Genomic DNA, 21,859 nt, shown 5'->3' with positions numbered 1-21,859 from the left:
AGCAAATCAGAAAAGCTTTACTTTTAGTTATAGACTTTTATGTATTAATTTTTTATTTATTTTTTTTGCTTTGGTAAAATTTGTTGGTTTAGTTTATAATATATATATATATATATATATATATATATATATATATATATTTATTATTTTTTTATTTTTTAAGCTGCAAGAGATCATTTATTTTAGTCAGATAAAGAATAGTGTGAGCTTCATTGGTCAATAAATAGAAGAACATTTGCTCTAGGAAAGAAAAGTAAGAGGTTAAAATTGACTCCCAAGAGTTGTTGTTTTTGATTTCTACTGCAAACACTCTTTTTGACATTGTCGGAAAAGTTATGTGCATTGCATTGTGGGATCATTCTTACTCTGATTTTTTTGTGTTTTGTCACTTGACAAGAAACGCTGTGATTTGCTTGACACTATTTTTGTTTTAGTAAGTTCCCGGTACTCCCCGTCATTTCCCTTCACTCCACGAGATATAAAATTTTGGCCCCAAAAACTCTTCCAAAGTTACTTTCTAACACATTTCCGCTGTTTTCATGGACTGAAAGTTGCGGGAAAACAATGGCGGGTGTTTTTTTTTGTGGCCTACCCAAAATGATCAGAATCTGGCCTCAATTAATTGACTTATATTTTTAATTACCAAACAAGTCATACTATTCTGCACTGATCCAAAAGCCTTGTGTGAAAATCCAGAAACTGGTACTGTCCAAGTGATAGTCCTGCCTGTGTGCCTATTGTTGAATTATTATGTCCACAAAAATAATAATAATGCATCATTAATTGTATTAAATATCTGTTTTATTTAATGTATATTCATGTATCGTGTGTTACAGGAGAGAACTGTGAGACATTAATGGCCCCCTGCAGCTCCAAACCCTGCAAACATGGAGGGATGTGTCAGGTGTCTGAGGACTATCTTAGCTTCTCTTGTATTTGTCCTGAAGGATGGCAAGGTAACGCACCTCACATTTACAGTACTTTGATTTGTTCACTCAAGTCTTTATGGTAAGTTTCTGCACTGGCTGTTTTCTTCCTATAATTCCTTTAGGTCAAACGTGTGAGGTTGACATCAAAGAGTGTGTAAAGAATCCATGTCGTAACGGCGCCACCTGTCAAAACACACTGGGCAGTTACCGCTGCGGCTGCAAGCCAGGATTCACCGGACGTAACTGTGAAACCGACATTGATGACTGCAAGCCAAGTAAGTTTCAGTCCTCTCCCTTCACTCACTGCAGTGAGCCTTTGGTTAGTTGTTGGTAAAAAAAAACAAAGTTGAGATTCCACATCTGGAATTTGATGTTCCGTACTCTAGAATAGGGCTGCTTGATTATAGAAAAAATAATAATCACGATTATTTTTAGTCATAATTGAAATCACGATTATTCAAACAGTTATTTGTCAACCAAATAGTTATTTATTTTTTGAACAAAAAAATATTCCTTAAACATAAATAAAATCCTTCAAACACTAATATCAAGTATGTTCAAAACACTTCTTGCACATGATGTGTCTTTGCTCTAGGTCTTCATCATCAAACCCAAAGTGTTCCCTTATAAGAGGATTTGATTTGCCACTTGTTTACCAAGTTTTTTTTTTTGCTGCGTTTCTCCTGCCATGTTTCAAGACCACTAGCAACAACTTTCCTCGTGTTGGCCTGTAGGCTAGCTTTGGCTTTGAGAGGGGCGGGGCAGAGGGGAGGAGCTTGCATGTGCGTGGATTAAACAACACAAAGTTAGTATTAATAACATGTGTGTGCCAAGCTATATTATTTGTAGATGTCCGAAATAGTGGGTTTGTTTTTATTTAGCGAATAAAACATCTGTAAAAAAAAAAATATTTATTGATTTTCTTTTTTAATAATCGTTTTTTCTCCATTATGTTATTTTAGTAATTGTTGGGTGTAATAATCGAAATCGTAATCAAATTTTGATTAATTGCGCATCCCTACTCTAGAATGTTTTTGCTGCTGATTTTACTGTTGAATGTTTTGAACATGTAAAGCACATTGAGTTAACTTGTGTATACAAATACATTTGCCTTGCCTAGATCCCTGCAGCAATGGTGGGATCTGTAAAGACGAGGTCAACGGCTTTCTCTGCACTTGCCCGCCCGGCTTTCGTGGCACAAAGTGCGAGGACGACATAAATGAGTGTGAGAGCAACCCATGTAAGAATGGAGCCAATTGCACCGACTGTGTCAACAGCTACACCTGCACCTGCCCGCTGGGGTTCAGTGGCATCCACTGTGAAAATAACACACCGGACTGCACGGAGAGGTAAGGAAACTGCAAGAATTACAGCCAATAAGTGATGAACTACAAACTTTGTAAAACTACTAAGTAAATTACTTAGAATCAGAAAAAAAATAATATAATAATAATTAATCCCAAGGGGTAATTAGTAATAATAATAACCAGAAATAATAATAGGAGCAAGGCAAGACTACACAAACTGCAAATGAATGATAAGGTGCAACGATGGCCATGAGAGTGCCAAATGCTTCTTTATAAGTTAAAATTAAAACTAATAATAATAATGAAAAAAAATTAAATGTATATACACATATGTAAACAGATTTTTTTAAGACTTATTTTAAAGACTATTGTTTGTAATGCAGTTAGCAGTGAACCTATTGGACAAATGTACATCAAAATTCAAGATACATTATATAAGATGCACAAAATAGATAAATTAAAGAACTGATATAATTTGCCCGTATTTATTACCTAGATTTTATCATACTGTATGTAATCTGCTTTTAAGTACAGTGCTGACTTTGCCTCCCTATAAAGGTTTAAGTTCAATTCTGGGGATAACAGGGAGAAAAGGAAAAGACAATCCCTTTATATGAAGGATAGAATTTCAAAGTGCTCTATGAAATGATTGTATCAATAAATATCTGCTAGGCTTTTTGAAGTTAAATAAGCAGCCATGTCATGTGGGAAAAGTTTTATTTTGAAGTGAAGCATTGCTTTTGTTCTTTACAAACTTTTTCGCCAATAATTTAGATGTGAATTTGTTGCTCAGAGCTGTGAGAAGATAAAAAAAAAATATTATTGATCTCCTCTAGTTTTCCTAAAAAGCTGCAGAGTAACTCTTAAAGGATTTCCATCTGGTTAAAATATCTGCTTATCTTTGATTTCTCCTTTTTTGTTTTTCCCCTGCACAGCTCCTGTTTCAACGGTGGCACATGCGTGGATGGCATTAACACCTTCACCTGCCTCTGCCCGTCGGGCTTCACTGGGAGCTACTGCCAGCACGATATCAACGAGTGTGACTCCAAACCCTGTCAGAACGGAGGCACCTGCCATGACAGCTATGGCACCTACAAGTGCACATGTCCACATGGTTACACTGGACTCAACTGTCAGGTAAAGCAAGGGAGGCCAATATTTACAATTACTTAATCCAGGGGTTCTCAACCTTGGGGTCGCGAGACACTTGGAGAGAGTCACCAGATGCTTCCAACAGTTTGAGCCCATTTTTGATTATTTTTAGCCTTTTTCTGCAACTACACCAAACTTGCCATATTTTAACCTATTTTTAAGCATTTTTGTGACATTACTCCCATTTCTGCCACTTCTTCATCAAATTTCAATGCCTTTTTCCACTTTCAAGACATTTTCAGCACTTATAAACCCTATTCAGATAAATAAATAAATGTGGTTATTATAGATTCATAGAACAATGAATCATCATTTTGTTGAGTTAATGGATGGACCCCAAAAAGCTCTCCAATGTATTCCTCCTTATACTGTAGATGGCCCTGTCTCCACATGACTGTTTTTCAATGTTCATGTTGGTGTTCAACCACTTTCAGCTACAGTGGGGGTCCCTGGTCTCTGACACCCTTATTTTGGGGGTTGTGGGCTGAAAAGGTTGAGAACCACCTTAATCAAAAATTAATTGTTGGTCTTGACAAATCACACATTAATTTAAGTAAAAACACCCAAAGGGAAGCCTGTACCTTAATTAATTAAAACATCCTTCAAAAATGATCATATTGTCACAACTGTGTTACCAATAATCAATCAGTATTTATAATTGCCGTTTCAGAACTTGGTCCGTTGGTGCGACTCGTCTCCCTGTAAAAACGGCGGCTCCTGCTGGCAAACAGGCACAACTTACAGCTGTGAGTGCGAGACCGGCTGGTCGGGCCTTTACTGTGACGTGCCAAGTGTTTCCTGTGAAGTAGCAGCAAAGCAGAGAGGTGAGAAAGAAGGTTTCTGTTGTTTGGCACATTAGCTAAATTAATCAGTAATCATCGACTAATGTTCGAATGCTGAAAGCCAAAACACTAACAGTTTTGTATCACCGTCCTTTCTTAGGAGTCGATGTCGTCCATCTGTGCCAAAACTCGGGTCAATGTCTGGATGCAGGAAATGTTCACTACTGTCACTGTCAGATCGGATACACGGGGAGTTACTGTGAGCAGCAGGTGGACGAATGCACACCCAACCCCTGCCAGAACGGAGCCACCTGCACTGATTTCCTGGGTGGATACAGCTGCAAGGTGAAAACTAGGGGTGCACCGAGTGCAATTTTCTGGCCAACCACAGATTTTCTAAAAGCCTGACCTGCCGATTCCGATATTTTTCTAACAGAGCATACACCTTCAATCTTCCAATCTTATTTTATTGTAAAACATTGAACAAGATCCATGAAACGAAACAAACGTCTTGTTTTAACTGCACATGAGGTAGTTATTTCAAATATAAATTAAAAGTTTAGAACATTGCTGTCCAAATACTAAATTATATCAGTGTCTTTAGCCTTTTATTTTTCACATTTTGAAAACAAAGTGAAAGTGTCCAACAGGTTACACTACAGACCTTTTATAAGTTTTTTGCCAAAAAAAATAAAGTGCTCAGCAGTATTTTAGTTTTACAAAATCACAGGGTTTGGGGTAGATGATAAAATAGAAATCTACAGGACAAACTAAGAAAACATCTTCAACCACTAATAAATTGTCCTGAATTTTAAGTTTCCTTGTAGAGCAAAAATAAAAAAGGACCAAATGCAGCAGCTTTGTGGATATTTGAGTATAAAAATATTAATCTAAAAATAACTCTAAAATAGCTCTCCAGCTCTAACAACTGATACAATCATAAATCAGAGGGGTATTTCATCAAACCCAGCTCAGGGTTAAGTCCAGGTTTAACCTGAGAGTCCGGCTCTGTTAAGCCAGGTTATAACTGGAACGACGGTTTCATCAAAGAGAAAACACCTTGGTTACCATAGTAACACAGTCCGTGGGTCAAACCTGCTCCTGACCAGGTTTAAGCGTAAGGCTTGGCTTAAGCTGAGTTTAGCAAACTATTCATCTAACGCTCACAAGTCTCATAAATTACATATTGTTTGATTGTGAGTTACAGCATCTCTTTTAATAAATGCTGACAGGTGGTAAAAACTTATCAAACTCACATGATCAGTGTGTGATCACATGCTTCAGTTGTTTTCTATGATACATTGACTAAATGACACCATGTTTAACTCTTTACTAATTTTAAAATTTTCAAACCACAGAAACTTTTTTTTTGTCTGTCCTTTATTCTCACTGCTCAGTAACAGATGATGTCACATCCTGTTGGTCTCAGCATGGGTTTCTATTGGCTGCTTATTCACCGTAAAAGCTGCAGCACATGCGCCCTCACTCTCTAATCATTAAATCTGTGATCGATCTCGTGGGGTCTTATGAAGACGAGCACTTAAGCTAAACACTGTCAGCTGATTGGCTCAGCTGGAGAGCTCCAAGCTGAGAAGAGTTTGATGGAATGGGAAAAGCCAGCGTGGTCACGGACGGCTTGGCTAAACCAGGTTTAAACCATAGGCCTGGATCTACTAAGAACACTTTGATGAAATACCCCCCTGGTGATATTACAGCCTGTGCACGCAGTACGGGGCAGAATTTACTCTGTCTCCGGTAGGTCTCCGAAATGTTTCTGGATGTTTCTGGTTTTAGTATTTCTCATAGTTATCCCGTGTAGCAAGCGCGCACGCACATGCACACTAAGCATGCACTTGAACACTTTTTTTCTTTGTATTGAGAGTCTTGTTTGTTGTTGTTTTTTAAAAGGCAGAAAACAGACTAATTTGTGTTTAGGGCAGTTTGGAATCAGTGTTTTCAAAATGGATGCACTTGAATAGAACAGATGATGCATATTGGAGATCTTAGATGTCTTAATATGGTTTTTAAATAGATTTTATTCATTTATTTTTACTTAGATTCCGTCTTTTATCATACATATAGTAAGTCTCATCTGCACAGAATGTGAAGTTTTTAACAATAAAAAGCTAAAGCAACCATTAATATTATTAAGAGCTCTGACCTCATTGTTTTATTTTTACTTTGCAAAGTAGAAAAAAATACATAAAGTGAGACACTGACTAAATATAACAGCTGATCAGCTATTCCCTTTGAGCACCCAAATACCTGGCAGGTAATTTGTGACTGTTAACATCTGGGTTTCTGCTTTAGACCATCTTTTATGTTTTGTTGTGTGATGTCAATAGCGTCTCCTTGGTCTGATGACATCAGATATCATATGCAGTATACTGAGAGTTCAGAAAACTAGTCATGCTGCATTTTTCTAATGGAAATCTTTAAAAAAAGTGTTGCTGACTTTTGGGCAGAGTCTTAAATGTCACTATTCTTTGGTTATGTCAAGGTTGTATCACTTCAAAGATAATTAGATGAGTTTTGTAGCTTTAATTCATCAGGCATCAATTCACCAGCAGCAGCAGCAGCTCTAATAAGGAAGCCTGCTTATAAATAGAAAACAAACAGCTTGGTTAATCTCCTTTGGAGTAAAGGATGTGCTGGCCTTGGCAGGATAGAGGCCAGAAAACAGCCAGATAAACAAAAACCATCTTTGTTTTATGTCAGACATTGATTCAACATCCCTCCCTCTTCCCCCCCCCCCCTTCTCCGCTGTCTTCTCTTCGTTTTTCCGCTCGTCTTTCAGTGCACGCCGGGCTTCCTGGGGACCAACTGCTCTGTGGAGATCAATGAGTGTTTCTCCCAACCGTGCCAGAACGGGGGCACCTGCATTGACCTGATCAATACCTACAAATGCTCCTGTCCCCGGGGAACCCAAGGTCAGCAGACCCCACGCACACTCCTCCACACCTCTTCATCCTCTCCTCCATAGTATCCACGCTTCATTAATTAGGGCTTAACAGCACCCCAGGCATAAAACATCCTCCTCTCTTTGGTCTTACCTCCAACTCTTCCACTGATTGTCAAATTTGCCATTGATTTTTCTCTCAAGAAACAAGGAAGTGTGTGTGCAGGTCCTTTTAAAATAAAACAGACAAAATGGATGTATCAATCAGATAATTACAAAACAATTGTTTTTGAAAACTAAAACCCTTTAAAACTGATACCTCATATGTTTGATTTACTATTTAGATAAAAATGAACCAGTATCTCTTTAAAATGTTGTTCGAGTGTCAAACTTAAGACATCTTTGCATTCTTTTTAGGAATTATATTAAAAGCCTTTGGCATGTTTATTCTGCAAGTGTTTCTTAGGAGAATGCTTCATCATTATAATGCTTAGTTATTCTATAAAACTTTGTAACATTGCTTTATTTTTTTAATTTTAAAACTTAGTTTTTAATCAGAATCATAAAGTACAGAAAGTACTTTATGCAAGGTTGTTTTTTTTTTATTTTGCTGTCACATATTCGTCATGTATCATCCAGTATGTACAAAAATGCAATGCAATAATTGGGAAAATAAAAATTAAAAAAAGGTAAAATAATCAGAAATTTGATCAGGTTGTTCAAGTGATCTCTTTTTTTTTAGCTTTTTGGATAATGATTGGTGCATTATTGCAGTTAGTTCCTGTTAAAAAGCATCTGTAGAGCATCTAAATGTCCTTAATTATTCAAGGATTAAATGATTTTTATGATGAGTGTGGAATAATACTATAGAAGAATGGAAACAGAAGAATAAAAAAAAATAGATTAATGTAATGTAAGTAGAATATATATAAAAAAATAAAGACTTGATAAAACAAATGTTATGTGTTGTAAACAAGTTTGTCTTTATAAGGAAACTAAACTTGATCTCGTGTGTGTCATTATTCTTCTCCTGCAGGAGTACATTGTGAGATCAATGTTGACGACTGCACTCCGTTCTCTGACCCTATCACCAAAGAGCCAAAGTGCTTCAACAAAGGCAAGTGCGTGGACGGAGTGGGAGGCTACCACTGCATGTGTCCCGCGGGCTACGTGGGCGAGCGCTGCGAGGGAGACGTCAACGAGTGTCTGTCCAACCCATGTGACCCGCGCGGGACGCACAGCTGCATCCAGCTCACCAACAACTACCGCTGCGAGTGTCGCACTGGATACACTGGTAGGCAGACTCCTTCAAAATTATTAGTTTTTGTTTGTCGCATTAAACAAATAATTGTGTGCTTTCACTGCATCACTGAGTTTCAGTCCGGGTGGAGTTAAGCTACATCTTTAACCAAAGCTTAACATGTGCTCCTCCACAGGTCAGCGCTGTGACACTGTGTTCGACGGATGCAAAGGTCGTCCTTGTCGTAACGGTGGAACGTGCGCCGTTGCCAGTAACACACCACATGGCTTCATCTGCAAATGTCCACCTGTGAGTATGCTGAAATGAACAGACACACACACAAGCACGCGTTATGGTTTTCTATAAAGAGTCTTCTGTAAAATAACAGCATGTCAACGTACATCATCAGGCTCACCTGATTGTAGAGTGAACTGAAATCCTGAATTTCCTCAAAGAATGAAATCCTGTACACTCCTGAAGTAGAGGCCAGTTCTCACAGAGGATGTTTTTCATTTTTTTTTGCTTCTCAGGGCTTTACCGGCTCCACCTGTGAGTACGATTCCCAGGCTTGTGGCAGCTTTCACTGTAGAAATGGAGGCACGTGCATCTCTGGACATAAGAGTCCCAAGTGTGTGTGCACCCCGTCCTTCACTGGAGCGGAATGCCAGTATCCCACCGACAGCCCCTGTAACTCCAACCCCTGCTACAATGGCGGCTCTTGCGAGTACACCTCCGAGGCGCCGTTCTACCACTGCGTCTGCCCTGCCAACTTCAACGGCCTCCGCTGTCACATCCTGGACTACAACTTCCAGGGAGGCGTCGGCAACAAAATCCAGCCCCCGACGGTCAAAGCCGAGTGCAAGATCCCACAGTGCGAGGAACGCAAACACAACCAGTTTTGTGATATGCTCTGTAACAACCACGAGTGCGGGTGGGACAACGGCGACTGCTCGCTCAACTTCGACGACCCGTGGAAGAACTGCTCGGCCTCGCTGCAGTGCTGGCGATACTTCAACAATGGGATTTGTGATTCTCAGTGCGACAATGCCGGATGCCTCTATGATGGATTTGACTGCCAGAACTTGGAGGGACAGTGCAAGTACGTGGGATCACAAGACTCAAGCACTTCTACTGTTACAATTATTATCAGGGTTCTCACCAGAAATTTTTCACAGTTTAGGGGATTGCAAGGTAGGGGTGTCCGGGCACATCCCCCCTCCAATTTTTTTTTAATTTCTAACTCTCTGATGGCCAAATTTTGTGAAGTAAAGCTGAAGTTTTAGTCTTTTTTATCTTTATTGTTGTTACTTTAATGCCAAAAGTTATTTGTTGAATTGATGAAGGTGACGATGAATGGAGCAAGCAAATCTCCTGTATTAAATAGATGGTGCAGCTGATGTAGGTGTTTCTCGGTTATGCAGATTAAAAAGAGAGTTTAAACAACATGGGCACGCCTGGAAATCTCAAGTGTGTAACAATTATTACGACAGTACAGATTAAAAAATGAAAAAACAACAGAAAAGCCCCCTATGCTGGTCAGAATACACCGTAGGGGGTGACATCACTCCGTAGGCATAGGGGATCAAAATTACACCCTAGGGGGGCTCCTATACTCAACAGCGCTGGCGAGAACCCCGAATATTATGTTGATGGCAGGATGTGAATTTTACATCACGTCGTCACCTTGAATTGCTTTTTTGCCGCAAATATTTTATCATTTTAAACAAAAAAGGAAGTTTTTAATCTAAATTATTTGTTTTTTTCTTTTTCCAGTCCTCTGTACGATCAGTACTGCAAAGATCACTACGCCGATAATCACTGTGACCAGGGCTGCAACAACGCCGAGTGCGAGTGGGACGGCTTGGACTGTGCCCACAACGTCCCCGAGAAGATCGCCCTGGGTCAGCTGGTCGTGGTTGTCCACATCACCCCGGAGCAGCTCCTCAATAACTCCTTTGGCTTCCTGCGAGAGCTCAGCCGCGTCCTACGCACCAACATCCTTTTCCGTAAAGATGTAAAGGGGGACATGATGGTCTACCCGTACTATGGGAACGAACACGAGCTGAAGAAGTACAACGTCAAGCGTTCAGTAGACTCGTGGCCAGAGGTTCCTGCAAAGATTCTGAAGGTGGTGAGGAGGAGCCTGTATGATGTGGGAAGCAACAGACGGAGGAGGGAGCTGGATCATTTACAGATCAAAGGGTGAGGATTTCCCTGTTTGTACTTCTCCGTTGTCCATCATTTCACTCAAGTCATTTCACAAACCATAGTTTATTCAGAATATATGAAGAAATTTAAATAAACTCAATGAGTTTTTAGAACAAGGATTTCAAATTACAGCCCAATTTGATCTCAATTGAACCAAAAAATATTACTTTCTAGATTAAACACTAACTTCAGTTTAAAACAACTGTACATAAACATTTAAACTAAACTATTTGATGATGTACCTAAGGATGAATTATTTCACTGAAATGTTTGCTTCAATTTAAATTGTAACATGACAAAATAGATGCTGTGTCATGCTAGATTTGGTCTATGGACCTTGGGTTTGAGACCCCTGGTATAGAAAAATGTGAAGTAAAGAGGAACATTTAACAAACATGCGTTCAAAGAAACAGTGCAGTGTCTTTATTGGTTGAGAAGACGAGTGTCCCGATACAACTTTTTCATTTCCAAAACGATATCGATTTGATACTATATCAGCACAAATCATTTTCTCACTAATTTTGTAGTGATTTGACTCTAACAGAGAGAAATAGTTAGCAACAGTAGGTATGAGGAAAAATAAAATGATTATTGATTTATTAAACAATTATATAAACTAAATAAATAAAATAATAAATTAGAAAACCATGAAAAATAACCTCAATAAATCCAATAAAAACAATGTATTTATCAGATTGCTTCTATCCAAGTTTGTAGATGCAGGTCAATATAACTCAATACTCGTTTTTTTGCTGATGTCGGACCGATATCAATATTAGTTGAGAACGACTGGAAGAGAAATATTCCAGTATTGAATCGATGGTGACTCAGCATTTACAGAAAGCGACTGACCTCAGTGTGGGTTTCATTTCCTCCTAAAGGTCGATCGTCCACCTGGAGGTCGACAACCGTCAGTGCTTCCAACAGTCCAGCGAATGTTTCCAGAGCACCAACGATGCCGCTGCCTTCCTCAGCGCTTTGGAGTCCAGCGGGAAACTGGATGTTCCTTTCACCATTGAAGCTGTTTATAGTGAGTATCAAAATGTGCCTTTTTATCTTCACAGTTGAGCTGCTCTCTAGAGGTTCAAACAACAAGATGGGCATTTGCACTATTTCATCTCCTGCCTGAAGATTAAACATTAAAAATGAAGCTGAGTAACCCAGTCTATCCTATAATTATGTCCCCAAAAATCCTTCGAAAATGTAATTTATATTTTGTGAATTTACTCCTATGTGCACATGCAAGACATTGGTTTGCTTCATGTTGCACAGAGTGACACACTACCTGTGCATGTTCCAGCATCCTTCTGCTTAGTAAATAATCAGAGTAGGGTTGCACAGATCTGGCCGATCGCCGATTATTTTAAAAGCCTGACCTGGCGATACCGATTTTTGCCGATGCTGATTTTTTTTTATATAACTGACATTAGACACCTTGAATGTTCAAATTGTATTTTATTGTAAAACATTGAACAATAAATACAAATGTGTTGTTTTAACACAACATGTGGTAGTTATCTCAGATATGAATTAAAAGTTTAGAACATTTCTGTCCAAAATATTACATTTTACTACTTCATTTAGTTTTTTTTATTTTTTGCATTTTAAAAACAAAATAAACGTGTCCAACAGGTTCCACTGCAGACCTGTTTGGAGCTCTTTGCCAAAAATAAAGTGCACAGCAGAATTCAGTTTTACAAATCACAGAGTTTGGGGTAGATGATAAAATGTTAATCTACAGGGCAAACTAACAAAACATCTTAAACCACCAATAACAAGTTTTAGGTTTTCTTGTAGAGCAAAAAAAAAAAAAAAAAAATGTCCAAATATAAAAATATCAATGTGACAATCTTCCGTTGTGCTTGTCTGAGGCGGTGCTGTGAACCCAAACTGGAAGTATTCACGGCGGCCTCCGGTCGAGTCCTAACCCGAGCGCTCTTTGATTGTGTATTTGTTATATTTGTTATGCAGAGGTGAACAAATGTAATTGTGAATCTCAGAGCCTGAACAATCAATCCTTCCCTCAGAGTGTAAATCCAACACCTTCAGGCTCCAAAATGGTTAATTGCTTCAATTCAACTTGTCCAGTCCGGAACCCCCCCCCACACACACACACACACACTGTACAGCTCTCTCTCTCTCTCTCTCTCTCTCTCTCTTTCCCTCTCAGACATATGTTCACTGATAACACACTCACACTCGTCCACGCACACACACTTCATCCCACAGTGTGAGGGGCTGCTGCAACCTTCACCTCGCTGAATGTAATACCAGGACTTAATGTATCTCTGAGGGTTTAGGTTGGGGGAGTTTATCATTTCAAAATCGTTAGCGGAAAAAAAAAGAGAAGGAGAAAAATTGATCGGGAGTGTGCTAGAAGTTGGGAGTCTTTGTTATCTCGAAAATCCTAATAAATCCTTCGTCTTTACAGCTTAAAGCGCGTGCAGTAATTTGAAGTTCATTAATCCCCCTCCTTTTTTCTCTTAAAGAAGAAATGGTAAAGTTGTCTCCTGATACCCTGGGTTGAAGAGGGAGAGAGGAGGTGCTGGTTTCTTCTTTCCCCTTCTTCTCTGTTTTTTTTTTTTTTTTTTTATCTCGCCCCATCCCCTTTTCTTCCTTTTTTGATGAAAAGTGGTTTGCAATTCCGATTATTACTGAATAGATAGTGGAAGCTAGCTCGTAGGATCGTCAGTCACAGTCTGGCGCTCTGTGCTGGTCACTGTGCTTTTTACTGAGGCTACAAGGAGACCAAGTAACTTTGCTGCAAACGCTTCGGGTCTTCCCGCGTGTTGGGGTCAACCCTGTCCGTTTGGCTACTGTCCCACGAACTCGTTGTGATCATGCGGTTCCTTTCCCAACCAGGCGGCGTGGACCCCAAGCCTCCACAGGAGCTCTACCCCATCTACTGGTTCTTGGGCAGCTTAGGGTTTTTGGCCTTCGTCGTCGTCAGTGTGGTGGCTGCCCGCAAGCGCCGCCATAAGCATGGGCGTCTGTGGCTTCCCGAAGGCTTCAAGACCACAGAGACTAGCAAGAAGAAAAGACGGGAGCCTGTCGGAGAGGATTCAGTGGGATTAAAGTAAGTTGTTGTTATTCATCATTGCCGCTTGTTTCTCTGATGGCCGAGAGTCGGGTTGGTTTAAAAAGGACACAACTCATTGCCGTTGTCAGTTTTGGGACACGGGAGTGTTAGCATGGATCATTAACGATGATGATCTATGCAGGGTTAGGTGTGCATTAATTGACTCCGGGGCAGATGGGTGGGGTAATCTTTGAATCAATGCTTTTGTTTTTTCGGCGTTGCGGCACCAGTCCTGGTGAATGGTTTAAAAGAGATGGGAGCTGAGAAGTAGAAGGAGTTTAACTGGGTTTTGTGCTTCATCGTCACAGGCCACTAACGAACACTTCGGATATTTCTCTTATGGACGACACACAGAACGATTGGGGAGAGGACGAACCCTCGGACACCAAACGCTTCAGGGTGAGAAACGTCATACATTTAAAAAATGTACTTTCAAATTTGTTGTTGAGTGAGTTTTGAATCAAAAGTATTGTCTCTTTTAAGATAAGTAAAATTACCAATTTTTAGAACCAAGGCAATGATTATCATTTATTTTTAACAGTTTTTGTCCTCCGACTTTGTATCATTTGTGTGACCTCCTGCTGTCCCTGCTTTAGCAGTTTGATGAGCAGGCTATATTAGAGGCAGACGACCAGACGGACCACCGCCAGTGGACGCAGCAACACCTGGATGCAGCCGACCTGCGCATCCCCTCCATCGCTCCCACACCACCTCAGGGCGAGATTGAAAATGACTGCATGGATGTGAACGTGCGAGGACCAGGTGGGTTAGTGAACAGTGTGACAGCTGCAAGGATTGCAATAGTTTGATTGGTGGACACGTTTTAACATTTCCTACAAATTACAGATGAAATTAAAAACGATTGATTAAAAATAGCAATGAATAATGTGTCTGTAATATTATTATGATTATATGATAATATATTAATATTAAGAATTTGCCATAAAATTATGCATAGGAAATGTTTTTTTTCATCCAATCAGAAAGTCATAAAAATAAACATTTTACTTTGTTTTTAAGAATTGTTTTGTTTTTCTGTAAAAATGGAATAATCAAACCTGGAAATATTTTTGCCAGCTGTTTTAGAAAAACAACACTGAACGATTACTCGCACTGAGATTTTAAATCTTAAATACAAGAGAATCCTGCTCAAGCCTGGCAGTATTTCTAGAAATAGATTATTTTAATAACATAAAAGTAACTATTAGTTGTTTAATTTATTTGAAAACATTTGGATTTGACCCAAAACATTTGAGAATATTTTTTTAACAAAACTGACTAGAGCTGATTTAGTAATAATGGGGAAAACCCCACAAGTATTTATTTAAATAAAAAATGAATGTCCTTTTATTTTAAAGACATTTTTGTAATATTTAAAGGTTTTCAAATTTTACACAAGTTTATACAAAAGCACACACCTACATTTTGAGTAGGTGTGTGCACGCGCGTGTGCATGTGTGTGTGTGTGCAGCTAAGCCCCACGTATCCTGAGGGTAAAGGATCTTCTTCAAAGCAGCAGCTGGAAGCCGAGCGCCTCGGGGAAAACACTGATTCCTGATCAGATTAATCATTTGACCAGTAATAGGCCTCTGTCGCCTTTTTTCCCCTTCATTCCACTTTACAAAACAAATCAAATGCTAAAACAAATTTTAGGGGTAAATGCTAAATTCCCTGATGAGAAGCTACGATAAATCAAAGTAGCAGATTCACTAACTTGAGGGCATACTTTTTTCAAATCCCCAGTTGTGGATCGATGAACTTGAATCAACCAAATCTGTGAGATCAGGGGTTCGCTCTTCTTTTGAAGAGGAGAAAACCTTTCCAAGCAGACGGCCTGAGCTGCCTCTCACAGTAAGATATTAAAGCTTGGTTTTTGCGGCAGTCTAGCTTTAGCAAGCGCTGGCCTCTATCCCCCAAGCTTCACTCTCCCTCTGAAGCTTCTCCTGTGCCAAGGCCCTGATCAGAATCCATTATCAAGGAGAGAGAGCTATGATGATTCAACTCAGGAAAAAGTGTCATTTTGTTTGGTTTTGTTGATTTGTTTTGATCTAGCTAGCAGGTGCCTTGAAGCGTGACCCCCGTTCTTATACGGCCATGTTGTCTCTTCCCTGTGCAGATGGATTCACACCCCTGATGATCGCATCTTGCAGTGGAGGCGGTCTCGAAACAGGCAACAGTGAAGAAGAGGAGGATACTCCCGCCAATGTGATCAATGACTTTATCTATCAAGGTGCTAACCTTCACAATCAGACAGACCGCACTGGTGAAACCGCTCTACATCTGGCTGCGCGCTACGCCCGCTCTGACGCCGCCAAACGGCTGCTGGAAGCCAGCGCCGACGCCAACATCCAGGACAACATGGGCAGGACGCCGCTGCACGCCGCTGTGGCTGCTGACGCTCAGGGAGTCTTCCAGGTGGGCTAACTTATGACAAGAGTAATTAAAAAAATTATATATATATATATATCTTTAATGATTTTTTATTATTTGACTCAATTTGAAGTTTATAATCAGAAAAACTCACTCTTTTATGCATTCTCTATAATGCATGTCTGACAGGACAGGGGAAGGCAGACATCCTGTTCCTGTAACAGTTACATTTTGTCACACAGTTCTTATGATCTTGATAAAAGAAGTTTTTTGGAAAATCTTGGAGTGGGGAAAAACTTAAATGTTTAAGGTCCAAAACAACTGACATCATAGCTGAAATATTCTGCCATGGAGTAAAAACAATTAGAATCACATGAAACACATTGGATTCATGCTTAAATGAGATTATGTAAAACATTGAATAAAATCAGTCTTTATTTATAAAAAGCGCTTTTCATACAAAGAATGCAGCTCAAATTGCTTTTACAAGGTTAAAAAAAATTGTGGGAAAAAAGATGTTGGAAATGCCTAATTCATAGCTCAGGTATATTTGATACTTATTTAACTAAAAATTCTAGTTTTGTCTGTTTTGAAGTACTAAATTCACTTAACAAATACTTAGGTTTCCTTAAGTTTTAAGAAAATAAACAGGCCAATGTTTTAACAGTCACATTCAAGGAAGTGGTTTTTTTTTTGTTTCTTTTTGGGGCTTAATTTTTTGTTTGCAAAAAGCCATTTTTTATAAGAATTTTTTTTCAAAGAACAATGAGTAAGGTTTGCTCTAATTTTCTGAATGTAACTGCAGTTTTAAAAATGTATTGGTTTGTTAAGTAAACAAACACTGAAAACTTACCTGAATTATGATCGATGAGATGGAAAAAAACATGCTGACTTTCCAAGTTAATCCTGTTATACCAGAACATTGGAAAATCCATAAATAAGTAACTAAATGAATATGAAAAATGTAAATAAAATTATGTAAGTAATTATTGTAATACAAAAAAAAAGACAAAAATGATCACTTTCTTTTTCTAATCTGTTTTTATTTGAACTTTTCTTTTTAATTCAGTATGGAAATAAAGAGCATGATAATTAATGTGATTACCTAAAGTTTGAAGCTATCAATTCCCGTTTCTGCTCCTATAGATTCTGATCAGGAATCGTGCTACAGACTTGGATGCTCGTATGCTCGATGGCACCACGCCCCTGATACTTGCTGCCAGGCTGGCTGTGGAGGGAATGGTGGAGGAGCTCATCAACTGTCACGCTGACGTCAACGCAATCGATGATTTTGGTTCGGATTTATTTTTGTGAATCTTTTTAAAAGTAGAAACTTGATTCCATTTTATTGCTCTTATTAACTGAAGCGTTTGCTTGTGGTTTCAGGTAAATCTGCGCTGCATTGGGCTGCTGCAGTCAATAATGTGGAGGCAGCCATTGTGCTGCTTAAGAACGGTGCCAACAAAGACATGCAAAATAACAAGGTACACTAGCCTCCTTCTCATCTTCCGTGTGTTCACATTGGCCATGGTTACATGATGTTTTTTTTAATTCTGAATCCATTATTCCTAATTAAATTATTTGTAATTAGGTGTTCTGCTTTGTATTTACATGGAAATAGTCATTCTGAATCGAGGATTACATGTAAAAAAGGTTTATTTAGCTTTTTTTAAATTCCGCTTTAGGTCTGAGAGTTGGGAAGGGTTCTGATTGGACAGGGGGGAACGTGAAGTATTGCGTCTATCGAGAGAAAAAAACACGCAACAAACCTTTTATTGTCGGCTACAACATAGAAGAACACATGAGAACTGTTTTCACTTTTATTTTGATTGTAGTTTTGAAGCAGCAGCTCGACATTAACATACTGTTTCACTTTGGTCCGTGGAGCAGGAGAAGGAAATAGGAACTAATCACCGGTAAATAAAGCCCAGTAAAATTCCAGAAAATGATAACCAGGAATAAATATTTGCTCCCTGGTAAAGATAGTAGCTCTAACAGCTGGTACAATGATAAACTTGGTGATATTACAGCCTGTGCATGCAGTACAGGGACGCATTTATTTAATTTCCGGTGTGTCACCAAATTGTTTCCGGATGTTTCAGGGTTTTAGTATCACCCGTTCTGGTGCAAGGCTTCATATCTCTGATCAAGCCTATTTTGTTTGCCAATGTCCGTGTGAATGTCTGCATGTTTAAGCTTCTGTTCTTCCACTTTTTTAATTATATCCATGTCTTCTAAGGTTCTTATTAAACAAGTAGTCTTCGGGCGGCCATATTGGATTATGTCGTCACCATTGCGTCATCGGGACTGGACGAGCATGCGCAGAATGACCAGAATTGAATGGAATTAAGTGTTTACAAGATTAAGGAATTATTTAATTCGGAATTATAATCAGAATAAACCAGCCACTTAATTTGGTTTTAGGTTTAATTCGGAATTACCATTTTAATTCGGAATTTTGTGTTTACAAGGTCAGTGTAAAGAGGATTTAACTTGTATTCTGAATTAAAGGGGAATTAAAGCTCTCTTGTAAATGTGGCCATTGACGGTGCGGAATGGGCTGATAATGTTCATGGTCTTGTTTCCCCCAGGAGGAAACTCCTCTGTTCTTGGCTGCCAGAGAAGGAAGCTTCGAGACAGCTAAAGTCCTACTGGAACACTTTGCTAACAGAGAGATCACAGACCACATGGACCGGCTGCCCAGAGACATCGCCCTGGACCGAATGCACCATGATATCGTGCGTCTGATGGACGAGTACAACCTGGTTCGGAGTCCTCCCATGCACGGAGCCACGCTGAGCACGGCGCTGTCACCTCCTCTCTGCTCGCCCAATGGATTCCTGAGTAGCATAAAGCAGCAGCAGCCTCAAGGTCAGGGGCAGGGCAAAAAAGCCCGCAGGCCAAGCGCTAAGGGGATCGGATGCAAGGAGGGAAAGGATATGAAGGTGAAGAAGAAGAACTCCCAGGACGGAAAGTCTGGGAATCTGCTGGACGGCTCCTCGGTTCTGTCCCCTGTGGACTCTTTGGGGTCTCCACATGGATACATTTCTGACGTGGCATCTCCGCCCATGATGACATCACCCTTCCAGCACCAACAGTCTCCGCCTGTTGCCCTCAACCACCTGCAGGGTTTGTCTGACCCGCACATGGCTGTGAACCACATAGTGATGCCCAACAAGCAGGAGCTGGCTCGGATGCAGTTTGACCCCCTGCCTCCACGTCTCACCCACCTACCCGTGTCCAGTTCCAGCACTCAGGGTGTCATGAACGGCCAGTGTGACTGGCTGTCCAGGATGCATGGGAACCTGAGTCAGCAGAGTCAGTTCAGCTCCATGAGGGGAGGGCAACACGGGATGATGGGCACGTCGCTCCACAACGGCCTGTCTCAGATGATGTCGTTCCAGGGGATCCAGAACGGGCGATTGGCCCCTCAGTCCCACATCCTCCAGCAGCAGCAGCAGGCCCAGCAGATGCAGCAGATGCAGAACCTACAGCAGCTCCAGCAGCAGCAAAGCATCCAGCTGCAGAACACAAACGCCAACAACGGCCAGAACTTCATCAGCGCTGAGCTGGGCTCCCCGGAACTCCAGCAGGGCTCAGGAGGCAGCTCCACTATCCCCATCCACACCATCCTGCCCCAGGACACCCAGATCCTTCCCTCCACTCTCAACCAATCAATGCCCAGCACCCAATTCCTGACCCCGCCCTCGCAGCACAGTTACTCCGGTCCCATCGACAACACCCCCAACCATCAGGTGCAGGTGGCGGACCACCCCTTTCTGACCCCGTCGCCCGGCTCCCCTGACCAGTGGTCCAGTTCCTCTCCTCACTCCAACATGTCCGACTGGTCCGAGGGTATTTCCAGTCCACCCACCAGCATGCAATCCCAAATCGGACACATACCAGAACAATTTAAATGAATCACCTGACTCGCTGCTGTATATTTTTATATTCAAACAAATGCACTCAAAAAAGAAAAAAGGCAAATCTGTAAACAAGATTAATTTGGACATTTACAAAGTTTTATACTAACAACACATTTCTGTGTTTCCTTTATTCGTTTTTTTTATTTATTAATTTCTTATTTATAAGCATTGCCTGCTTCCATAGTTTTGGAGTTTTATAGTGTTAGAATTAGAAAATCTGATTTTTCTCTTTTTTTGTTTTTTTGCATACACACTGGGTATTTATTTAGTTTTTGCCTTTTGATATGATTTCCTGGCTTTTTGTTTATATTGAATATATTTTTGTATAATCTTGTTTATATTACAAAATGTGTAATAAACTGTTTTAGAGCATGTTGTTGACTGTTGAGGTCCAGTTTTTATTTCAGAAATAAGGAAAGCATTCCAAGACCCTCCACCCTTATGCAGTTTGTCAAGTTAAAGAGTCTTTGTAAGTGTGTTAATTCTGCAGAGATCTCATTGCATTCGCGTGTGAAAACGTGTGATACGTTGTACAGTAAAGAGCCATCTTGGAGATTGGCGGTTAAAGGCAGGCTGGGCCCCGGGTCCAGTCCTGTGCTGTTGGAGAACTGGCCTCGTCGGCCACGGTTATGTTTTTGTCCTGAGGGAAAAGGAAACGTTTATTTTTTTTCCCCCTCTCCCTCCTGTAAGTTTGAGCCTATGGCTGATGTTCTTTTTGTAAATATGTTCTGCTTTTTTATTTGTAAGCAAGATTTTGTTTAAGAAATCTTTTGTCTTCGTGCCTCGGAACTGTAAAACAGAACAAATTCTATCTTTTGTACCCTGCTCTTCCTTATGCATAGATAAATTTGAACTATAAAAAATACAATATATTGTTCAGAAGACCTTTTGCAATTAAATGAAAACAATTGATTTTTAAAAAAAATCATATTTATTTACTGTTCTGTTGCGTTATAACATTTATCACAGTGTGGCAACCAGAACAAGTGTTGGCAAACTTTTGGCAATTATCAAAGTTGTAAGAATTTAAAAAATGTTGTGTAATTAATTTGTATCATCTCCAACTGGTTTTCCTTCTTTTATAATGCTGTGTTTTGCATTGTATGTTTGGTTGTTTCCAATCTGTTAAGATGTTTCTTGTTATAATAAAGGACACGTGTTTTAAAAGCTGTCTTTTACACATTGAGAGTAAGTTTACAAAACTACTGGACAAATCCATCTTTTGAACCCCATGTTTAAGCTGGAATGGTTGTATATCCATCACTGACACGTACATTGTATCACAACCACTCAGTAAACATAGACATGCCAAATACTAATCATCTGTTGTTATTGATAACTAAATCACTCAAGAGTAAACAATATTTTACATTGAAAGACTGGTGCCAGGAAGGCTTGTATTAATTTGCTGCTTACTCTTATTTCATTGAGTCTGTCGCCCTCTACTGGTAGCAGCAAAATTACATCAATCATTAATTTTTATAATATACTGTTCAGTCCTGTTCAGTATCTCATAATTATGAGAATTATAATATCTTGTAATTATGAGATACTACATAATTAGTATGTCATAATTTTAGATTTTGTTGTATTATTATTTAACTTTTCTTAGTTTGTGTTTGTTTAGTTTTTTACTGGTGAGAATGGGCTTCCATACATATGCATAAATAAATTAAAATTTGAATACCTTCCTGGGACTCAAACATAACATTAGATTTATCAACGACTGACACAATGGGCTACACAAAAAAAACTTTTAGAGATTTACTTAAAATGGTGAGTCAACTTTATGTCAAACTCCCAACTGAACCAACTCATGTTTTATTATTTTTAGATTTTTGGAAGAAATCCTTACTTGAACTATTGCACTGTCAATGTGGTGTTTTAAAGTATGGAAACATATCTGTACCATAATTGCAATTTAAAATGGATTAACAGAAATGCTGTTTCATTTTGAAAATATAAGT

General features: G+C 39.5%; 1 protein-coding gene across 2 annotated transcripts in view; it reads left to right on the top strand.

Annotated features, from left to right (window-relative positions):
* The window catches only part of notch1b (notch receptor 1b), a 59,922-nt gene extending 38,962 nt beyond the window's left edge, over positions 1-20,960 (top strand). Inside the window, exons 16-34 of one of the 2 annotated variants that reach the window (XM_028456817.1) lie at positions 837-956; positions 1,052-1,204; positions 2,050-2,278; positions 3,172-3,373; positions 4,059-4,212; positions 4,331-4,515; positions 6,968-7,100; positions 8,106-8,363; positions 8,506-8,618; positions 8,840-9,408; positions 10,083-10,511; positions 11,399-11,547; positions 13,380-13,593; positions 13,905-13,995; positions 14,196-14,358; positions 15,713-16,011; positions 17,113-17,260; positions 17,353-17,450; positions 18,558-20,960. In XM_028456817.1, coding sequence (XP_028312618.1) covers positions 837-956; positions 1,052-1,204; positions 2,050-2,278; positions 3,172-3,373; positions 4,059-4,212; positions 4,331-4,515; positions 6,968-7,100; positions 8,106-8,363; positions 8,506-8,618; positions 8,840-9,408; positions 10,083-10,511; positions 11,399-11,547; positions 13,380-13,593; positions 13,905-13,995; positions 14,196-14,358; positions 15,713-16,011; positions 17,113-17,260; positions 17,353-17,450; positions 18,558-19,886 — 5,036 coding nt within the window. In that variant the 3' untranslated portion in view covers positions 19,887-20,960. Of the gene's footprint in view, positions 1-836; positions 957-1,051; positions 1,205-2,049; positions 2,279-3,171; positions 3,374-4,058; positions 4,213-4,330; positions 4,516-6,967; positions 7,101-8,105; positions 8,364-8,505; positions 8,619-8,839; positions 9,409-10,082; positions 10,512-11,398; positions 11,548-13,379; positions 13,594-13,904; positions 13,996-14,192; positions 14,359-15,712; positions 16,012-17,112; positions 17,261-17,352; positions 17,451-18,557 lie in introns of both variants that reach the window. The other variant, XM_028456816.1, reaches the window with a different exon arrangement.
* The last annotated feature ends 899 nt before the right edge of the window (positions 20,961-21,859 follow it).

This window comes from Gouania willdenowi, chromosome 9 (genome assembly GCF_900634775.1).
Source record: "Gouania willdenowi chromosome 9, fGouWil2.1, whole genome shotgun sequence".
NCBI lineage: Eukaryota > Metazoa > Chordata > Actinopteri > Blenniiformes > Gobiesocidae > Gouania > Gouania willdenowi.
The sequence above is the reverse complement of the archived record's forward strand: the minus strand, read 5'-3'. Positions and strand labels throughout refer to the sequence as shown.